General features: G+C 45.7%; 1 protein-coding gene across 1 annotated transcript in view; it reads right to left on the bottom strand.

Annotated features, from left to right (window-relative positions):
* Positions 1-516: 516 nt before the first annotated feature.
* MEI1 (meiotic double-stranded break formation protein 1) overlaps positions 517-21213 on the bottom strand; it is a 51853-nt gene continuing 31156 nt past the window's right edge. The window contains exons 20-31 of the mRNA XM_030547556.1: positions 20649-20933; positions 18300-18465; positions 15814-15918; positions 13824-13934; positions 13020-13201; positions 12291-12372; positions 11121-11311; positions 10590-10671; positions 3292-3398; positions 2114-2245; positions 1553-1690; positions 517-1112 (exon numbers count right to left, since the gene is read on the bottom strand). Of these exons, the coding sequence (XP_030403416.1) occupies positions 1107-1112; positions 1553-1690; positions 2114-2245; positions 3292-3398; positions 10590-10671; positions 11121-11311; positions 12291-12372; positions 13020-13201; positions 13824-13934; positions 15814-15918; positions 18300-18465; positions 20649-20933 (1587 nt within the window). The 3' untranslated portion in view covers positions 517-1106. The remainder of the gene's footprint in view (positions 1113-1552; positions 1691-2113; positions 2246-3291; positions 3399-10589; positions 10672-11120; positions 11312-12290; positions 12373-13019; positions 13202-13823; positions 13935-15813; positions 15919-18299; positions 18466-20648; positions 20934-21213) is intronic.

Raw genomic sequence — 21213 nt, 5'->3', positions numbered from 1 at the left:
CGTTGGTGGCATGAATGGAAAACCAAAGATAAGACAAACCAGGAAAACCCAACTCGCTGTTGTAATTGACTCTTTGTTGCTTTTTACAGATCCAGACTAACACAGCTACCCCTCTGATACTGTTTGGGCTGTGCTCAACACATGTTGCTGAGAAGCTACTACGCGTGTCCTCTCCCTAAAACTGGGTTCTGGCTGTGGGGAGGGGAACGGCTTTCCAGACAACGTTAAACTTAAAAGCTTGACTTTCAATTAGAGGATTCTCGCTTTTCCATACAGTGACCCTCACATGCAGTCATTCATCACCATTCCTATTCAGATGGAGCCAGAATCCTTTGTAAAAAACAGTGCAAGGATTTATGGGCCTCCCTCGCATGGCAAGACCGGTTGCAACAGCCCAGAGGCAAGGAATAAGGGAGATGGCTCAGGGCGCTACCCCCTCTACCTGTAAAAGAGACATTTGCAGGGAACCTCATGGGGAGTGGAATTGAGAACAACGTGCAGGTTGAGAATTTTTATTCTGGAGCAAACCTCAGCTCCCAACATGGGATGATAGTGGAACCACTCTGGCAGGAATCCTGAGGGTGGCGCCAGCCACCCAGTGGGGGTTTTACTTAAAAGATGGCTCCTTAAGGGGCGACTCCCATGTGATTGTCAAAGGCAACAGAGATCCCTCACAGTCAGTGCACTGCAGGTGGCTCACAACAGCATTAGCTTCAGCAGCACTTTGGACTGAGTCCCCTGCACAGGCACAAGAACAGAGACAGTGTCTGGGGCATTAGCTGGCTGAGACAATGCAGTGTGAAAAAGTCAGGCAGGCTAAAGCAGCTAATTTTAGAGACAAGTAGCCACTTAATTAGGCATATACTCTATTTCCCAACCCCCAACAATAGCAACTTTGGGCTAAATGACCCTTCTGGTTGAGAAGAGCTAGTTGTAATTGCAAGCAGTGCCCAACAACTCTGCTTCTAGCCCATGGTGGGTAGGGGAGATGCTTGACAATGCCACAAGACATACCTGCCCTTTGAACAAGGGCTAACAATAATACCTAGTCCTTGCATAATGGTGGTTGTTTTCAAAATGCTTTCTAAGCATCCAGTTATCTTCAGTCACCCCTGTGAGGAAAGAAAAATGAGTAGCAGCACCAGTTAACAGATGGAAAAACTGAGGCAGACAGAGAAGTTAAGTGAATCACTCAGCGTAGGGAGGAGTCAAAAATGGGGCCACGACCAGATGTTCCTAGTACCCAGTCCTGTACTCACTCCTCAAGCTGTCTCTGATGGACAAATATCATCCCACCAGGACACCATTCCAAGCACAGGTAGCAAGGGGCTAGGTATCATTAATCCCTTTTCTGCGCAATTAGGATTTTTTTCATCACATGATGCCCATGGCCAATTCTCGCATGAGGCTCTTGGCATTTGCAATAAGTGGAGATGTACTGAATACATTCTTACTCTCATTCAGTCTTAACTGGAAGGGAAGATGGCATGAGTAACAGATTAAATATCACCCCTAGCCCAACTGCTGCGCCTTGCTTAGCAATGTGAGTTACCAAGGATGTGTGTCTTGCAAAAGGATACACCATGTCCTGTGGGCTTAGACAGGTCTTGGTCCTGGCTGGGAGACTCTCCAGCAAGGTCTGAATGGTCCCTTCCTGGGCTGGCTCCATCTCACAACTCCCACTCTGAAGCTGAATACCAAAGGAAAGGGATGATTTCCAGACCAAAGGGCAACTAACTGGTTTGTTCCTTCACATCTCCATCCCTTACTTCCCCCACTCCCCCCTCCATAGCAATGAACCCCACGCTCTTCTTATTACAAAGGATGAAATTCAATAGGCAGAGGGGCTCATAAACAATACAATCTGGGCACTGCTTGAAACGTTTTGCTTTCCTGTTCCACAGTACCTCCCTGACTGCACCAAACACAAACAGCCAAGCCGATCATCTGCGGGATCCTCCCTAACCCATTACCTTCTACCTCACAGAACCCGAAGCATTTCCCAAGTCTCATAGCAAAAACAGAAGAGATTGTTTGCAGGTTCCCCTTCTTATAACCTCTTCTCACATGTCCCCAACTTCCTTTTCCTCCTGGGCCTTGTCAGCACTCTTACCTGAAGTAGAAAGAGGCGCAGGGCGTGGGATGTGGCACCAGGAAGCTCTGCTAACTTGGCTTTTGCTGCCTCTTGGAGTATCTGGCTAATTTCACTTTGAGAAATAATATCGCTGCTCCGATATCTCACAAACTTGACCAACAGGAAAAAGGGGCATTTAATAACAGAAGTCACACTAATTCCAGCGGTGACTCATCTACAGCTACACAAGGAAGCTTCACTTCACCAAAGGTGAGATTTTAAACCAGTTTAGTCAAACAAATGCAAAAAACTGTGCAAACACTCTACTTATGGTTTAAATCAGGCTTATTTCAGTTTAGCTTTAGTCAATTAAGAATCAGTTGAAGCCTAACCAAAATAAACCATCCTTAAACTGAAATAAGAGTATCCACACAGGGGTTTTCACTGGTTTGACTAAATCCATTGAAACTGAAGTTAAACCAGTGCAACTTTCTTGTGCAGGCAAGACCTCAGGTAGGGAAGGGCAGAGTCACAGGCCACGTCCAGACTACCCGCCGTATCGGCGGGTTAAAATCGATTGCTCGGGGATCGATATATCACGTCTAATCTAGACGCGATATATCGATCCCCGAGCGCGCTTATATCGATTCCGGAACTCCATCAACCCCAACGGAGTTCCGGAATCGACACGGAGAGCCGCAAACATCGATCCCGCGCGGTGTGGACGGGTGAGTAATCCGATCTTAGATATTCGACTTCAGCTACGTTATTCACGTAGCTGAAGTTGCATATCTAAGATCGATTCCCCCCCCCCCACAGTGTGGACCAGCCCTTAGATCAGCTGCCATCATCTTTCTTTCAACAATATCTTCACACATATTTGACATGTGAGACCAGTGCTTCAACAATGCAGTAAAGCAAAGAAAACCACATATTCTCTTTTCTCTCCCCGCCCCCACGTATGATGGGAATGTTACACAGAGGAAGAACAGGGTGTATCCACCTAAAGGGCAAAATGTGTAGGGGACTTCCCTTCTGCATTTCAAGATTATTAGTTTGTTATCCAATTATGGGCCAAGAATACAGTTACAGAATGAAAGCAATGGAAGTGTGCATTTTGGGAGGTAACCTTATGATGTACTGTCCAATAATGTACACATCTGCATTGTACTAATACACAATAGATTTGCAGAACTGTCTACTCCTCCCCTGCTCACCAAAGTCATCAGTCTGAGAATTTCTGGACGAAGGAAGGAGTTCTCGCCACCATCCAGTAGCGTGAAGAGCAAGAATCGATTCCAGGGCTGTGAGACGACATGGAGTGCTGGAGAAGCAAGAAGAGAAACCCATCACAGGTGATTTTAAAAACTGCAGTGGCAGGGTGCTCTTAGATAAGAGCGTTCCTTCATATCAAATCCTTCTGTTCTTCCTGCGAGACATCAAGCCACAGGAGACAAAAGTGGTATTTGTTTTATATCCTTTCATCAGGAGAGGGTTTATTGGCTAGGAGACCAAAGGGTTAGCCTCTTCTTTAACCACTGCTTTCTGGTTTGGGGCCTCACACCAGCACTTTAGCTCATTTCTAATTCAGACATGACAGTGAAGTACTGGGTGTGGAGGCTGCAGCATCCGATGAGCCAATCATCTGAGACGGTAAGCCCAGTTGCCTTCTCCCCATCTCTGGCATTTGTGCAAGTGATGGTTAAACAGATCTCCAGGGGCAGTTTTCAGAAAGAGTAGGGGGCTATTCCTAGCCAAGAACTACAAGGGATATCCAGGTTCTCCTCTCACTGTGACAGATATTATCATCACCTACATATGACTGTGTGTTAATAGTATACACCTATAAAGAATTACACCCCACTATATTTTCATGGAGAAATCCTTACCCTTCCCCTCTGCTCTGTGACTTATACTAGCCTTGTCTGCCCACTGCACCCACAGCCATCTTCATGCCTTCTTCCACACTGCCTCTACTTCTGGAAGTCTCTCCCCAGCCTCATCCAAAAGGCCACTACCTTCTCCTCTTTCAAATTCTTCTGCAAGGCCTATTTCTTTTGTGATACCCAAAGTGATTAGGCCAACTAATTAAGGATAGGATATGGGGCAGTCAGCTAGATTTGAAGGGGATTTAGTAATGAAAACAAGAGCTCAGTGTGTACATTTAGGCCTTTACTCCTGGGGGAAATCTGCACATCTGTGGATGCATAGAATTCATCTGTCTTGCATAATTTTGTATTTTCCCGCATAAAAAAACATTTTGCCTGCAGTGCTACAGTTCCACCTTTTGCCCATCAGAGGTCGCTGCGGCACCAGACTAGCCAGCTGCGTTCACGCCAGCTGTACTAGCGCCAGTGACCTCTGGTGGGCAAAGAGCAGACCTGCAGCACTTCTTAGGCAAAATATATTTTATGTGGGACAATATAAAATTCTATGCCCAGTTCTGCATAATTCCCCCATGAGTCAAAGTTCATCACAGCACCATGCCTGCAGAGCCAGGTTAGGACAGAGTGGGGCACACAGGGCTGCTGGGGGGGGTCACAGACTGGGGTTCAGAATGGGCAGGACAAACTGGAGCATGGGCTCAGGGGCTAGTGGGGTGACAGTGTGGAGCCTGGGGACGGGGTTGTGGGGCTGCAGAGACCCATGGGGATGAGGGGTGCGGGGACAGGGGCAGAAGCACCTGACTGAGTAGGAGAGGTCTGGGGTCAGCCAGGGTCTGAATGGAGGAGGCTTCCCAACACCATAACAATCCCCACCCCCAAAGAAAAACCTACCACCCACACCCAACACCCTCGTGGTTCATTCCTAGGCTCCTTTCTCCATCAGCTCCTCCATTACCCTGAGTCCCCCAAGCTTTGCACTGCTTCTGACAGGTGCAAGAAATACAGTTCTATATTGTAGTTTAAATGAATGACACAAAGTTCTGTCTTAATATGCCTCGTAAGGAATCTATCTGTCAAAAAAAAATTACCAGAATGTTTTTCTTTTTGGTCTGTATTGTTACAGACACACTTGCTGACAGATATTTTAAAACAAATTACTAAAATAATTGTAACTGGCATGATTATGCTGTGTTATTTTGACAAACAAAATATGCAGATTTTTGCAGAACTTTCAAATATTGTGTGCAGAATTTTTATTTTTTTGGCACAGAATTCCCCCAGGAAAGTTTGCAATGGTTTAATAAAACTAGTTTAGTTAAATTGACTAAAAGCCCTGTGGACACTCCCATTTCAGTTTGAGTGGCTTATTTTAGTTTTGCTTAAGCACCTTCCTAATCTATTTAAGCTAAATAAGCCTGGTTCAGACCAAAAGGAGTATCCACATAGCCTTCTGTACCAGTTTTAGCTAAATCAGTTTAAAATCATACCTTAAATCAAACTGGTGCAACTGGGTGTGTAAACAAGCTCAGAGTACACAGAAAAACTGTATCCATTTGGTTGTCTCCCCACCTTTTGTAGGTCATTCACCTTCTTATGTTGTAAGCTCTTACCCAGGTAGGGAGCATATCTTCCTGTGTATTTCTATAGCAGCCAGAACAATGGGACCCCAATCCTGACCTGGGGTTCTGGGAACTACGGGCATAAAAACAGATCCATACTGTTTTCCCCTTTCTTAGAATTCCAAACTAGGATACTCCAAACTCCACAGTTCATGATATTAGACTGTTGCTGAAATGCTGAAACAGCATGTGATCTGTTTAATATTGAATCAGTGGGAACCTCCTCCTAATTTGCTCTCTCTTTTATTCGATGGGGACTTTATCAGAGACACACTTGGGCTACTGAGTGGCATTCATCTGTAACATCACATTTTCATTTACTAATTTCCTCCCTGCCAACAATGAGCCTTTTGTTTGGTGCCCACTCATTTTTTGGTGTTCTCTCTCTGGGTATGTTTACACAGCCCACAGAAGCAGAACTAAATCACAGAACTAAAAATTAATGGTAGCTTAGGTATAAGTGATCATGAATTAATCACATTTATAATGGGAAAGCAGAATTAAGTCCAGACCAGTAATATATATACTTGGTGCTTTAATAGGGCCAATTTCACAAAGCACTTGCAAGCCAAACCAGCTGGGAGGAAGAATTTAAAAAGAAAAATTTGAATAATTGGGAATCATTTAAGAACACCTTACTATAGATGACTAAAAAGCCACAATCAAGGAAGAAGCCAGTGCTGGTTAAAAATGAACCTGAAAATGAAGTGAAAGCAGCTATAAAATATATCCAGTGTTATATATATATAACAAATGGAAAAAGGGGGAACTTGTTAGCAATGAATATAAGTCAGAAGTTAGGAACTGTAGAAAACTGATACAGGAAACAAAGAGACACAAGGAGAAATCTGTAGCCACCAGAGAGAAGGTCAATAAGAAAGAGTTTTTTAATTATATTAGCAACAAAAAAGAATCCTGACAATGGTATTGGTCTATTACTAGATAAAACTGGTGGAATTATCACTAATAATGAAGAAAAGGCAGATGTCTTCAATAAATATATCTGTTCTGTATTTGGGGCAAAAAACAGATGAAATAGTCTCATCATTAGATAATAACAATCCATTCCACTAGTATCTCTGGAGGATGTCAAACAGAAACTACTGAAGTTGGACATTTTTAAATCGTCAGCTCCAGATAACCAGCATATAAAAGTTTTTAAAGAGCTGGCTGAGAAGTTCACTGGACCATTAATACTGATTTTTCAGTAAGTCTTGGAGTTTGGGGAAGTTCCAGAAGACTAGAAGGTTAATCAGAATAACAGGATAATCATATGCCTGTAAGCCACACTGATCTCAGGCAAGATAAGGGAACAGCTGATATGGGACTTGATTAATAAAGAATTAAGGGAGGGTAATGTAATTAATGCAAAGCAACTTTTTTCTTTTTTTGATGAGGTTATAAGTTTGGTTGATAAAGACAATAGTGTCGACATATTATACTTAGACTTCTTTAAGACATTTGACTTGGTACCACACAGCATTTTTATTAAAAAATTAGAACAATATAAAATTAACATGACAAGCACTAAATAGATTATAAATGGGCTGACAAGTCTCAAAATGTAACTGTAAATGGGGAATCGTCATCAAGTAGATGTGTTTCCAGCAGAGTTCTGCAGGGATGGTTTCTTGGCCCTAGCCTATTTAGTATTTTTATCAGTGACCTGGAAGAAAACATAAACTCATCCCTGATAAAGTTTGCAGATGACACAAAAATTGGGGGAGTGATAAATAATGAAGAGGACAGGTCACTGATCCAGAGTGATCTGGATTGCTTCGTAAACTGGGTGCAAGGAAACCATTTTAATATGGCTAAATGTAAACTAGGTACAAAAAATTTAGGCTATATCATCATGATGGGGGACTCTATCCTGAGAAGCAGTGACTCTGAAAAAGATTTAGGGGTTGTGGTGGTTAATCACCAGAATGTCAGTTCCCAGTGATTCTGTGGCCAAAAGGACCAATGTGATTCTTGGACACACTAACAGGTGAATCTTGAGTTGGAGTAGAGAGGGTATTTTACCTGTATTTGGCACTGCTGCTAGAATACTATGTCCAATTCTGGTGCCCACCATTCAAGAAGGATGTTGATAAATTGGAGAGAGTTCAGAGAAAAGACAAGAGAATGATTAAAGGATTAAAAGACATACCTTATAGCAATAGACTCAAGGAGTTCAATCTATTTAGCTTAACAAAGAGAAGGTTAAGGGGTGAAGTGATCATAGTCTGCAACTATCTACGTGGGGGAACAAATAATTAATAATGGGCTCTTCAATCTAGCAGAGAAATGTGTAACATGATCCAATGGCTAGAAGTTGAAGCTAGACAAATTCAGACTGGAAATTAGGTGTAGATTTTTAACAGGGAATGTAATTAACCATTGGAACAATTTAACAAGGGTCATGGTCGATTCTCCATCATTGATCATTTATAAATCAAGATTGGTATTTTTCAAAAATATCTGCTCTAAGAATGTCCCCCAAATAATTCCATGGCTTGGGTTATACAGGAGGTCAGACTAGATGATCACAAAGGTCCCTTTTGCCTTTGGAATCTATGAATGGATCTAAGCAAGCCTCCCAGCCAAGGGTTAGTGCTCTAAAAGTAGCTGTGTAGCCCGCTTTGAAGTTTCAGCTCAAGGTGGAGCTTGGGCTTTGACGCCTAGGGACGGCAGTGGGCTTCAGATCCTGAGCTCTAGCCTGAAGCCTAGTGTCTACAAAGTTATTTTAGCGCTGTAGTGAGAGCCCCGCAAGCCGGAGTCTGTAGATCTAAGAGTGACCCTAACAGCCCTTAATACCCACTGACATAGGGTACATTGTCTCTCATCAGCCCCAGCCAACTCGCTGTACCCAACACTGTCATCATGATATTGTGTAAGGCATCACATGAAAGCTAATAACATGCTGGTTATTAATATCACTGTAAAATGCATGCATTAATGTTATATGTGAAGTTATGAATTCTCTCTAACATGATTACGACCAGATAGTCGACCCTAGGAAAGGTAATAAACAGGTGTGTCCTAGACAAAGGAATGTGGGTTTATCTCAATTTAGATATTAACAATAAACAAAGCTATGAAGTTAAACCAATGGGGGTTATCCTGATTGTGAACTCTAGAGACAGAGAATTAAGATGGTTCCTGCATTCCACAGAAAAACAGGAGACTGAATCGCCAAGAGGCCTTCCTGACTTGTAAGAGAAACACAATCCCCTTGGGGCTATAGCAAACAGAGAGAGATTCCATATCCTTCTCCTCAGGAGACAAAGGAACCAAGCAATTTGATCACTGTAATGGATCCTGCCAGAAAAAGCAGGAAAGACAACTCGGGGGGGGGAGAGACTATCTTGAACAAAGACTGTATCTTGCTAGATTAAGTTTTAGTCTTTTAGAGGCCTGTTTTCACTTTTATTTGCTTGTAACCATTTGTATCTTTATCCTTTTTACTTGGTATCACTTAACCATCACTTTTGTTTAATAAACTTGTTTTACCTTTACCATAAACCCATTCAGTGCTGTGGTTGAAGAGAGGCTGTGTTTACCCCAGTTAAATTAAAATGTAATGTACTGACTATTTAACAGAGCAGCAAATGTAATATCCTCGGTGAATGTACGGTGATAGGTGCTGTGCATTGCAGAGAAACGCCACTTTGAGGAGCTGGATGGCTGGAGTTCACTGATAGTTACCTGCAAGCAGGGCCAGCTCTAGGCACCAGCTCAGCAACAGGGCTGCCCGGGGGGCGGGAGGGGGTAAGTGGGGCAATTTGCCCCAGGCCTCCACAAGAATATAGTATTCTATAGTATTGCAACTTTTTTTTTATGTAAGGGGCCCCCGAAATTGCTTTGCCCCAGGCCCCCTGAATCCTCTGGGCGGCCCTGCTCAGCAACCAGGTACTTGGGGCGGCCAAGGGGAAGGGGTGGCACGTTGGGCTCTTCCATGGCAATTCGGCAGCAGGTCCCTCAGTCCCTCTCGGAGGGAAGGACCGGCCACCGAAGAAGAAAGTGGTGCAGTGAAGCAGGCGCCGATCACAATTGCGGCTTTTTTTTTTCCCCTGCCGCTTGGGGCGGCAAAAATCCTGGAGCCGCCCCGGCCTGTGAGGCAAGGTTTGGGCTGGGAGAGCCTTGAGGAGTTTGCTGGTCAGGAAGACAGATTGGTGGGGCAGGGAGCTGACATAATCTAACCTCCAGCAAAGCTCACTTTTGTTGAGGCAGAGAGGTAACGCAGTGACTCACAGCCCTGGGTATCCCTAGCAATGTGTTACACCAAGGCCTGAGATTTGCTGCCATGGGCTCCTCCTTGCTGGGTAGACGTACCCTCTGTGACTGATTCAAATGGGTCATGGAGCAGGGAACTCTTCTGTGTCAAGATTGAAGACAGAGCCCACTGCCCTGTATCAAGAGGCTGAAACTAAGGGAAACCTTCTATTCCACTGGCTCAGCTGTAAGAAATCTACACGTCAGCAGAGCACACTGTGATGTGGGCTTCTTGAGTTCAAATTCTGCATTGAACTCTTGGTCTCTGGGAATCCCACCATTTCCATATCCCATTTCCCTGTGCCCTAACCTGGGACCAAAGTCCAACTGGCAACCTACAGGTAAAAGGTTCCATATCCATTCTCGGGCCCCTCGGTCACCTAGTTGTTCTGGTCTCAAAGAGTGGAACAAATGACCAGCAGGTGAAAGGTTCTGAATCCCATTCCCACGATATCTAGTTTTTTCAATCATAGCAGACATGAAGATGGGGGACATGATTTTTGTTCTTCTGAAAACCAACCATGAGATGGGCTCGTGACCACAGCAAGGGCTCAGTTCTGCAGGGGCCTAGGTGTTCTGGCCTCAGTCCAACAGAGCACTGAAGCACATGATTAACTTTAGGCACACAAATAGTTCCTTTGATTTTAATGGGACTGTAGCCACAGGCTTGACGTCAGACATGTGCTTGTTGGATCTGGGCCAGAAGACTCAGTAGGATTGAGACCCAAATGAGCAAGGACTGGGCAGGTTTACCGATGCCCTGGTTCCTCCTATGCAGGTACTCCATCAAGACTTCCAAGCAGGTAACAACAGTCTGAGACAGCAATAGGTCTTTCTGAAAACACAGAGAAAAGAATGAGGGCGATGGTTGTTGAGAGAGGAAAGTTCAAGAGACAGGAGGTGCAAAAGGTGCGGCTTAGGCAAATCACACTTTTCATCGTCCCCAGGGCATGCAATATACAATGCACTTACAAAGCCAGCTCTGCACTCAGTTCACCATAAAGTCGTACGAGGCCAGAACTTAGTTCAGAAATTATAAGACTGAGCAGCAGTGTCCCAAGGGAAATGGTGAAAGCACGCTGGATTGGGCAAAGTCCTGGAGGATGAACCGTATATAACAGCCCTGCACTGGCTGTGGTGGGAGAATATAGTCTAATGCTTCCTGACAGATCAAATTTCTGTCATTCTGTAAGGGGTGAAGAAGGGGAGAAATTCCCTTGGGCCATGTTATTTGAGGTGTTTTTCCTCAGACTAATCCGTGTTTATTTAGGTCTGTAAATATACCTGGACCAGAAGGTTCTGCAGACTGACAACAAGCGAGAGCACCTGCCACGTGGCCAGTGGATACAGGGAGGCATCGTCCTCTGACAATGATGGCTCCATCGTGCTTTGGGCTGTGGGCTGGACTACGAGCACCAGCAGGGAGGAAGAGAAGTTCTGTCTGAGGATGGCTCGCAGGAACTGAAGGATACTGACTGCACACACAACTGCTTGTTATTACAACACAGCATTTCCCTCCCCCACCCCAACCCCATGAAACCAAAACCATTCAGCACCAAGGAACCCAACCCTGCATATGAATGCCCAGAGCAAAGCCTGACAGAGGAGAGAAGGAAAAGTTGGGTAGATTTATTTTCAGGACCTACTAAAGGGAGACTGCACTGGCTAGTGTCTGCAGGCATGAATGCCACTAAACTAAGTCCCCACACACCCGGCCCTGCAGCACCACCTGACGTGTTATTCCAACTCTTGCTCAGTTTCAAGCCCTGTTACCTAACTCTATGGTAGTTTTAAGAAATTAAAAAATATCCACCAGGGATGAACGCCACCAAACTCATTTTACCTTTGCCCCAAGTACCCCAAATCTGTAGTGGACAAACATGGGTGGCACGTGAACCGTTGGCTGGGGGAGGCTAGCCCCCAGTCCTGCCCCTTTGACCTAATGCCCCGCTCCTTCTGCACCTCCTCCCCCACGAGAGCCCAGCTCCCCCCCAACTGCAGCCACCAGCCCCTGCCCCAAGTTAGTGCCCTCAGGACCAGAGTGCCTGGACGGTGGGCAGTGCAGCCCCAGTTCCCCCAGCCCCAGAGCACCAGGAGGGCAGGCAGCACAGCTACTGCACAGAGGGAGCCACAGAGCGGGATGCAGGAGGAAGGGACCTGGGGTGGAGCATGGGCAGAGCCACGCCTGGCTGTTTGGGGAGGCACAGCCTCCCCCAGCCTATGATACCTGCCACCCATGTGGACAAAAATAAATGCACCAAAGGTGCCAAGCTCCCACCTGCATGTTCACCTCCAGCACATCGGTCACTCTTATTTGTGTTCTTTTTGCCTTCCAATAGTCTCAGCTTCTCTCCTGATATTCTTCCTATCTACTTTAAACAGTCTTGGAACTAGGCAAGTGCTATTTATTGTTCCCAGGCAGCAGGAGCATGACCCTAGACAGCCTCAGCATACCTAAGAGCAGTGCAGGCTTCTTCCTTCTGAAGATAACTGCATTCAGGACCTTTTCTATATCCAGGGAGATCATCTGGTGAACCTAGGAGAATAAAACAACGGGGGAAAGAAGAATGAATAAAAGTCTGTCTCTGGTGTTGAATTAACAGGTTATCAGGTGGAAGACTGTCCCCTTAAATGCTCTTAATTCTCAAAGATTCCAAGGCCAGAAGGGACCATTTTGTTCATCTAGCCCGACCTCCTGTATAACACAGGCCATAGGACTTCCCCAAAATAATTCCTACAGCAGATCTTTTAGAAAAACACCCAGTCTTGATTTAAAAATCACCAGTGACGGAGAATCCACCACAGCCCTTGGTAAGTGGTTCCAATGGTTAATTACAATCACTGTTAAAAATGTATGCCTCGTTTCCAGTCTTAATTTGTCTGTCTTCAACTTCCAGTCACTGGATCATATAAGACCATTCCCTGATAGACTGAAGAATCCATTATCACTCTGTAGTGCAGACTAGGCCTTAGCGAACCAACTGATGGGATTCCTAGGCCTCTGCCAGGCTGGGAGAGCAGGAGACCAGAACTAGGAATCCCCTGCACAGAACAGTGCAGTAACTGCGAAGGCCAGCAGAGTCCAGGCCCATATGAATCGTTTCTGCCTGTGAACAGGGATTTTATTTTAGCAAGATGACTGTTCCCTCACAGCTCGGGTTCTGGCTTGACAGCAGTTCTAACCTCAGAGTTGTAACGATGCTGATGAGCTAAGAGGGACGCAGTCAGCAGCCAAGCAGAGCAGAGAAGTGCCTCTTCGGATGGAGATAAAGCAGGTCCAGAGCGACAGGGCCACATCCAAGTGAGCTCCAAAACCTTCTGGAGCAACTCCAACAAAGGCACACTAGAGAGCAGTACAGCCACCACTGTGCAGGGGAAAAGGGTACAACAGGCTTCAAGAGTCTGCTGGAATGGCATAGAAGGGATCAGCATGTATGTGACAAAAGTGATTTAAGCAAGCCACTACAATCAAGAGGCAACCAAAGCACCCCACAGAGCACAGCACCTCAGACCAGTGGTCCGTCTAGACTGGCATTCCACCTTCTGCCACACAGATGTGATCTCTGATACAGCTAATAGAATAAACAGCATTAACATAATCCAGTATGGTGGCCATCTTGAGCTTCCTCTCTCTGCTATTATTGTTTAATTGGCGGTAGAGCCTGGAAGCCCCAGTCAGGCATCAGGGACCTACTGTGCTAGCTAGCTGTTGTATGAACAAGTAAAACAAGCTAGTCCTCTGCTCCACAGTGGCCAATACCTGAACCCTGAGGCAAAAAACAAAAACCACACCCCAATCCCATAACGCACCTGGCCATCTGCATAATACTGTAAATGGAAGGAAAAAACTCCTTCTTGACTTCCCCTTGGAGGTGATCAGTTGTCACTGATTGCCCTTATTATCTTAGTTAGCCCAGCTACAACCACAATGAGACTAATTCAGTGAAATCATCCAACCCCACATCGTTTGACACAGCTCCACTTCACCTCTCTGCTGACTACATGTTGTTGTCTGGTGGAGGCTCCAATATAGGAAGTTCAAGGACGGCTGCAGCAGCTCAACATCTCCTGGTCTGCATTTCCCACAGAGGTTACTGACTAGAAGACAGAACAATATAGATCAGTGCACAGCACCCTCAGAAATATCTGATATAAAGACAATTCTGAGCAGCTCACTACAAGAAAGATGCCATTTAACTGGAGAGAATTCATAGAAGAGCAACAAAATGATGGATGGGCTGGAGGGATTGAGGAAAATTAACAAAACTAACAGAATAATTTGTCTAAACAAAGAGTACAAATTAATGCAGCACCCCAGGTGTGCATAGTGTGTAACACATACAGACTGATTGGCCCCTGCAACAAAGAGACTGTGCTCTATACTAGACAGAGTGCAGCAAGGGATGACAACAGCAAAACAAAGGGTTGGGACAGAGATCATGGGAGGATGAGGGGCCCGATAGAGGTGGATTGGGAGATAAACTGATTGTTACACGTGTATATTGTTTGTCCATAATATCAAACATTTGGGGATGGTGTCTATCAAGAAGGCCTAGGAGGAGGTCAAGGATTGAAAAGCTAAACACAGAGCTGCCATATCAGATCAGCACCATGGTCCATCCATTCCTGTATTATGTCTCAGAGAAAGACCAGTTCCAGATACTTCAGAGAAAAGTGCAAGAAACACCATGATGAATTGCCTGCCCATTTATTATTTGTGTTGCAGTACAGTCTGGAGGCTCCAACCCCAGTATGCTAGGTTAGTACAAACATAACAAAACGACAGTCCCGTACTCAGAAAAGCTGACAGTCTAAAAGGAGATGCTTCTTCCTAACCCTGACCTCTTTAGTTAGCTGCTACCCGAGAATCTGTGGATTGGTCACAAGGAAAATAGTGGAAGCACCAAAATGTGGATCTTTCAATGGAATAGTGCCCCCAGCCCCCATGGGCAGCGGGTGGCACTATTCCATTGGATAGCACCTGAAGAACGCTGTAAAGAATATCCCTGCATTGGCCATAGTGGGAAATAGGAGAGGAGGGAGCAGATGATCTAGTAACCTCTTTTCCATCTCTAATGTCTATGATCACTGAGCAGCTTGCATGACACATCCGTCTGCTGTCCCCACATGCACAGACAGGTGAAAGGGTATGTTCCAGCAACCCAAAGCACATCTCATTTCATTTTCCTACACGTAGCTTCCCCTCCTCTGCCTTGTCTGCAGAGGGAGAACTGGAATAAACTGAGAGAGGAGGAGGGAGATTTTCTGCTCCTTAGGAGTGGAGACAGATACAGAAGTACACAGATGGGTTTCAGAAGGGAAAGAGAGATGTGACACAACTACATAGGCAAAAAGGAGCATCAGAGGTTCAAAATCTTGTCTGAAGGAGTCTGGAGTAATTTTCAGCTGCCTAAAGCCTTGGCTATTGCATTTCCCTCCAGCTACATGTGAGAGCTAAGCACAATACCCAGCCTCATTCTCTGGTTCCCTGTGGCTGCTGGAAGCTAGAAGTATCCTCCACTTCAAACCTCGTTCCCAGGACTATGAGTAAGGCAGAGACCATCTGCTCAGCCACTGGTGCGGCACACAGGCAGGCAATGCATTGCACATCAGCAACCCACTCCCGCCACCTAAGGGGCACCAATGATGGACTCCATTCTCATCCAGTCCAATCCCACCCAAAGGGAAAAAACTTTGGCCTTGATGTGAGGTCTCAGGCAACAAAGGTGCTTTTAAGGCAGGAAGCAGAGGAAACACTCTCACAGCTTGATCCTCATTTATAGTACAGACTCTTTACACCACACTCTGGCAATGGATAGGGATCTTTAAGTGACTGTAAATGTGACGTAATTTACTGCCAGGGAAGTGTAATGGGACCTGAGCTCCAATAAGAACCAGGCCCTTAGTCTCAGTACAGAACTGCTGGGTTAGAACAGAATCACATCCCAACAGGAAAAAAATGGATGCAGAGGCTCACCATGGTGAAGCAGCTTGAAGTCTGTGCTGTCCAGCTCTCTCTCAGCCTCATTCCTCAGCTGCACCAAGAAGAGAAGCCTCAGCAACAGAGGCAGGTTCTTGCTAGCTAAGAAAGGATATGAAAAGTTGGTCAATGCGCTCCATCCTCTGATAGATACTGCACATTTTGGAGCTGGGGGGTGGGGGAGTTGTAAACTGACTGCCACCATCTCTGCCATCCCAACCCCCTTGTTCACTCTAAATCAGGGCTGAGCTTCCTTCCCTTCAACAGCTGGGTCCCACCAACACTGTTCTAGATTAGCTAGAGAAGAGCAAAAGAGATGGGATGGGAGTAATGCTTCTTCTCCCAGGAGGCCAGAGACCTTTCAGCACAGAACTTGGGTTTCACTTTCTTAGGGAGCCATTTAAGGGACTCTCTCACCTACATTTTTACAAAAGGGCCCAAAACCCTCTGAGAAGCTGGAAAGTATTTCTTTCCATTCTGATGCTTTTTATCCCAAGCTGTTACCCATCTTAGGTAATGATGCGGCACCTCATACTCTAATGTATTAATCCTCACAACACCCCTGGGATGTAAGGGAGCGTTAGTATCCCCACTTTGCAGATGGGAACCTGAGGCACGTGGTGACTGAACAACTGGCACAAGGTCACAAAGGATGGCTGGGGCAGAGCAGGGAATTGAAGCTATGTTTCCAGAGCCTCAGGCCTCAATCTTAACCACAAAGCCATCCTTCCTCCCCTGCCTCCACCTGAGCTTCTCTCTGCCGAGCAGCACACAGGTGAATAGTTACATGTGTGTATGTGTTTGTACGTGTGTCTGAGTGATATAGGCAGGATAAATTACCATAGCCTTAGAAAAACTTTTCCCAGTGCTGCTTAGGGGGTTTTCCTTTTGGGAGGGGAGGTTTAACTGCTTTTTTAAAATCCACTTGGAGTTCAGAGAACTTGAGCCCAAAGCCCTCTAGTTATTTATACAAGTTTTCCAGATACATTGCTCCTTCCTTGATCTGCCACAGACCTTATCAAAGGAGCCACCTCCAGTGGGAGGAAAGAATTCAAGTCTCCAAGGCTCATTCGGTCATTGGCTTCTCAGATGAGACTATGAATAACTGGGTCAAAGCTAGCATAAACCACAACACAAGCAGGTGCCTGTGATGTTACGAATACAGGAACTGCAATGGTAGATCAGAGCTCCGGTCTATCTCGCCCAGGAGCGGCGCCAGGGTTTTTGGCGCCCTAGGCGCAGGGCCGGCTCTAGCCATTTCACTGCCCCAAGCACGGCGGCACGCCGTGGGGGCCGCTCTGCCGCTCGCTGGTCCCGCAGCTCTGGTGAACCTGCCGCAGGAGTGCCTGCGGATGCTCCACCAGAGCCACGGGACCAGTGGACCCTCCGCAGGCACGCCTGTGGGAGGTCCACCAAAGCCACCTGCCGCCCTCCCGCGCTCCCGGTCAGAGCCGGCCCTGCCTACGCGGGGGTCCTTCCTGCACCCCTGGTCAGCGGCAATTCTGCGGCGGGGAGGTCCTTCAGTGCTCCCAGTCTTCGGGGCACTTCAGCGGCGGTTCCCAGAGCGAGTGATGGACCTGCCGCAGAATTGCTGCCAAAGACCCGGAGCACGGAAGGACCCCGCCGCTGCCGAATTGCCGCCAAGGGTGGCAAAATGCCACCCCCCCAAATCCTGGTGCCCCAGGCGACTGTCTAGGTCACCTAAATGGAAGCGCCGGCCCTGATCTCGCCTCGTACTTTGTCTCTGATAGTGGCCAGCACCAGATGCTTCAGAGGAAGGTGTAAGAACCCCCACAATAGGCAGAGGTGGGGTAATCTGCACCCATGTTGTTGCCTATGCACCAGGAACTATATTGAGCCCCACCAACTCATGCTGCTTAGAGAGCTGAACAGAAAAGAGACAGGAATGACTTTCAGTCACTAGTTACCTGAGGATGTGTCTACATGGGAACATTTACTGGCAGAACTCTACAGCTCTAGTTATACTGATGTAACTTCCCAGGGGCACATTCTTTTACCCCAGAATCAGAATGCCCTTTTTAAGTTTAATTTATACTGTTTTCAAAGTGACATAAGCAAACCAGAAAAGGCACTTGGATTCTGGAATAAAAGTGTGTCCACATAGGAAGTTATATCAGTGTAACTGTAGTGGTAAGGTACTGCCAGTAAATTTCTGCATGTAGACAAGCCCTGGCATTAGGGCCTGGTCTACATTTAAATCTTATACCAACAAAGCTATATCAGTTAGGGGTGTGAATTTTTATTTTTTTTTTACTAGCATGAGCCCTAATGTAGAGGCTGTGTATTTCAGGGAACTGGTATAACCCATATCTCCAGTAGGAGGGTTTTCTATGTAGGCAAGGCCTAGGTTAGAACCAGTGACTCTGAAATCAAAGGCTTTTTAGTCTAGATTTAGCCCCTTGAGCTATCCAGTCCTTTCACAAATTTCAGGGTGTGGGTCTCTAATTACAAGTCGGATTCACCTCGTAAAGTAGTGGACCTGCTCTCCACTAGAAGCTGCTTCAGGATTTGTAGAAACTGACTCCGAAGAAGGTCACAGACAACAACATCCTCGTTTCTTTTCAGGAACGTACTCAAGGTCATCAAAACTTTGTGAGCCACTTCTGTGGTGCTCAAGCAGACCAGGTCCTGAGAGGGAAGAAGTGCAGACATTACCCTTCTCTCCTCATTAAGCAGAAGTCATTGCTGTTCACTATTATTATGCTACACTGGTTCCTTGAGAGACACTCTAGTGATGTGGATGTCCAAACTAAGTTTGGCCATTAAGCAGAGTGTATTGTATTACATAGGTAGGCTCTCCTCTTTGATTGCCAAACACCTTCTTTAAGTGGGCTGTTAGAATTAAAATATTGATATGTGTCTGTCAAGTGCATGGGCATAGGAAGTAATACAAGCTGAAGGCCAAGAATTTTAAAAACAAGTGCCTGAAGTTAGGCACCCAGACCAGTGGCCTGAGTTTCACAAGGGCTGAGCAGCCCACCACTCCCATGGGGAACTGCTGCTTTGAAAAATCAGGCCACTTATGGTGGGTGCTTAAATACGGATTAATGAACCTAACTTTAGGCACATGTTTTTAAAGTTCTTCACCTAGAACCCTAGCACATATAGAAGCAACATAATGGATAAAAGTGATCAATTGTATGATACATAAACCAAATATTCCTAGAATCACATAAATTAGAAATGGAAAAGACATGTACAGATTATCTAGTCCATCACCCCACCCCCAAGAACAGCCCTTCCTGGAGTCTCATAGATAAATACCCACTAACTCTGGCAAAGATTCAGCACAGCACTTAAGCACGTGCTTTACTTTAAGCATGTGCTTCAGAGTTTGCTGAACAGGAAAGGACTTAAATATGTGCTTAAAGTTAAGCTTATGTTTAAGTGCTTTGGTGAATTGCGACCTACAAAGAAACAGATTCAGAGAGAGGCCACATGAAGGATAGAGAGACTTCCATATGAAGAGAGACTGAAAATATGGGGAGTGTTCAGAGAGGAGTATGAGGAGACACAATGGAAGTATAAAAACAATGAATACTGCAGAGAAGGGAAATTGAGTACTCCTATTTACCATAGTTCGTAATACAAGAACAAGGGGACATTTAGTAAAACAGAAAGACAACATATTTAAGAGTGATAAAAGGAAATCCTTCACGCAATTATGCCTGTTTATACCTGTGTATGCTGCCTTGTGTGTGCCTACTCATGATAAAACCTACCTCATTTCTTAATTATTTTGGGAGGTTGTTTATCCAAGAGCGTGTTATTACTTGATCTAAAAGCTTAGTAGTTTTAGTAACGAAATAGGTCTCTATTCTGAAAAATATGTAGTATCCTTATCAGGTTTGGGAAGAAATAACAAGTCACTGACTTCAATGGAGCTACACTGATTTACATCAGCTGAGGATCTGGCTCATTATTCCAACTGCTGGGAGGACCTTGCCTCATTGAGCCCAAAGGCTTCTGATTTCAGTTTTGTCAGAGCAGCACAGGGTGCTATTTACAGTCCTGGGAATCTTGGGAGTAGCACAAAGAAACACCTCCCAGTTAATAAATACGCTCCCTCAGTTCTAGTCTTTAGATGCCATTTTTAAAGCTCTTTATTCCTCCCTTTCTTTCCTATCCATCAAGAGCCTATCACAGTCCCAACGTTAACAGAGCAGCTTCTTGCAAAGCTACCACAGAAGAGATTAATCAGCTGTGTGCGAGGAGCTCACAGTACATGTGCATTTTTTTGTACCATGTATAAACAAGTGCAGTTATGCAGCACCTTTGTGATGGGGTTCACTACCTATCTGAGTTGCCGAAGGCCCTCCAGACAGGTTGGGCAGGTTGCCCAGGTACAAAGGCCCACAATCCCATTTCCCATGTCAGGTATGCATGTCTGATTTGTGACCACAGCTTAATTTGTGTCGGGGCACAATCCTGGCCCCTCTCCTATCAGTGGCGGGCTGTGACATTTATAGCTAAGCATGTAATTCTACACTAGCACACAAGGCTTGGCCTCGCTCGTATGGTGTGTGCAGAGGGCACTCGACACAGAGGACACCATGTTGTTCTGCAAAATGGCCTCTTCCACGCAGCATGACCTTGCCAAAGGGTGCCATTTTGTCCTAGGAACAGTATTATCGTTATTGCTTGAGCCCCAGCACCTCTTTCTTTACAAATCAGACACTATCTGTGACTGCATATGCATATGTGAGACTGTTCGCTTAGGCCCTGATTCAAGAAGGCACTTATCCGTGTGCTTAAGTGCTCTCCAGAGTCGGGGCCACAGATGGCAAACTGTCCCTGTGAAAGTCACATACCAGCAAAATGAGTACAACACTGGAATTGCCCTTCAGGATGTGAACCAAAGTGGTAAAGCCGTTTGGATAATCAGGCAAGCCAGAGGAGAGCCCAGAGACAGCATCTTCAGTCTCAATCTGACTGTAGTCTTCCCAGGAAAACCAGAGCTGGAGGATCCGGTGACCAAATCTGCCCATAAGCTCAGAGTAACGCAGGAAGAATTTAAGCAGAAGCGGATGATGAATGTAGACCAAGCTCAGATCTGATGTATTCTCCAAGACTCTCCTTATGGCACACAGTGGGCTCTGACAAGAGCGGAGAGAGACATACATAACCACTAGATGAAGCTGATGTGATGAAACCTCATTGTGAGAAGTGCAGTTATGTGCCCTGTTTATGCAGCCTATCAATACCAACCAACTACAGGCCTTGTGAAAGCCGCTGAATTACAAAGTCTAAAAAGCTCTTGTAAGCTCTGTTCAGTGCTCTGACCCAGCAAAAAGCCGTACGGAAATGTGAGAAAGCCTGCTGCAGACTGCAGAGGCTGCTGATGCTCTCAGGAGACTGAAGCTATGGAATTTATAA

The sequence above is a fragment of the Gopherus evgoodei genome, chromosome 1 (assembly GCF_007399415.2).
Source record: "Gopherus evgoodei ecotype Sinaloan lineage chromosome 1, rGopEvg1_v1.p, whole genome shotgun sequence".
Lineage (NCBI taxonomy): Eukaryota > Metazoa > Chordata > Testudines > Testudinidae > Gopherus > Gopherus evgoodei.
Note: the sequence above shows the minus strand (reverse complement) of the source record. Positions and strands in the feature narration are given on the sequence as shown.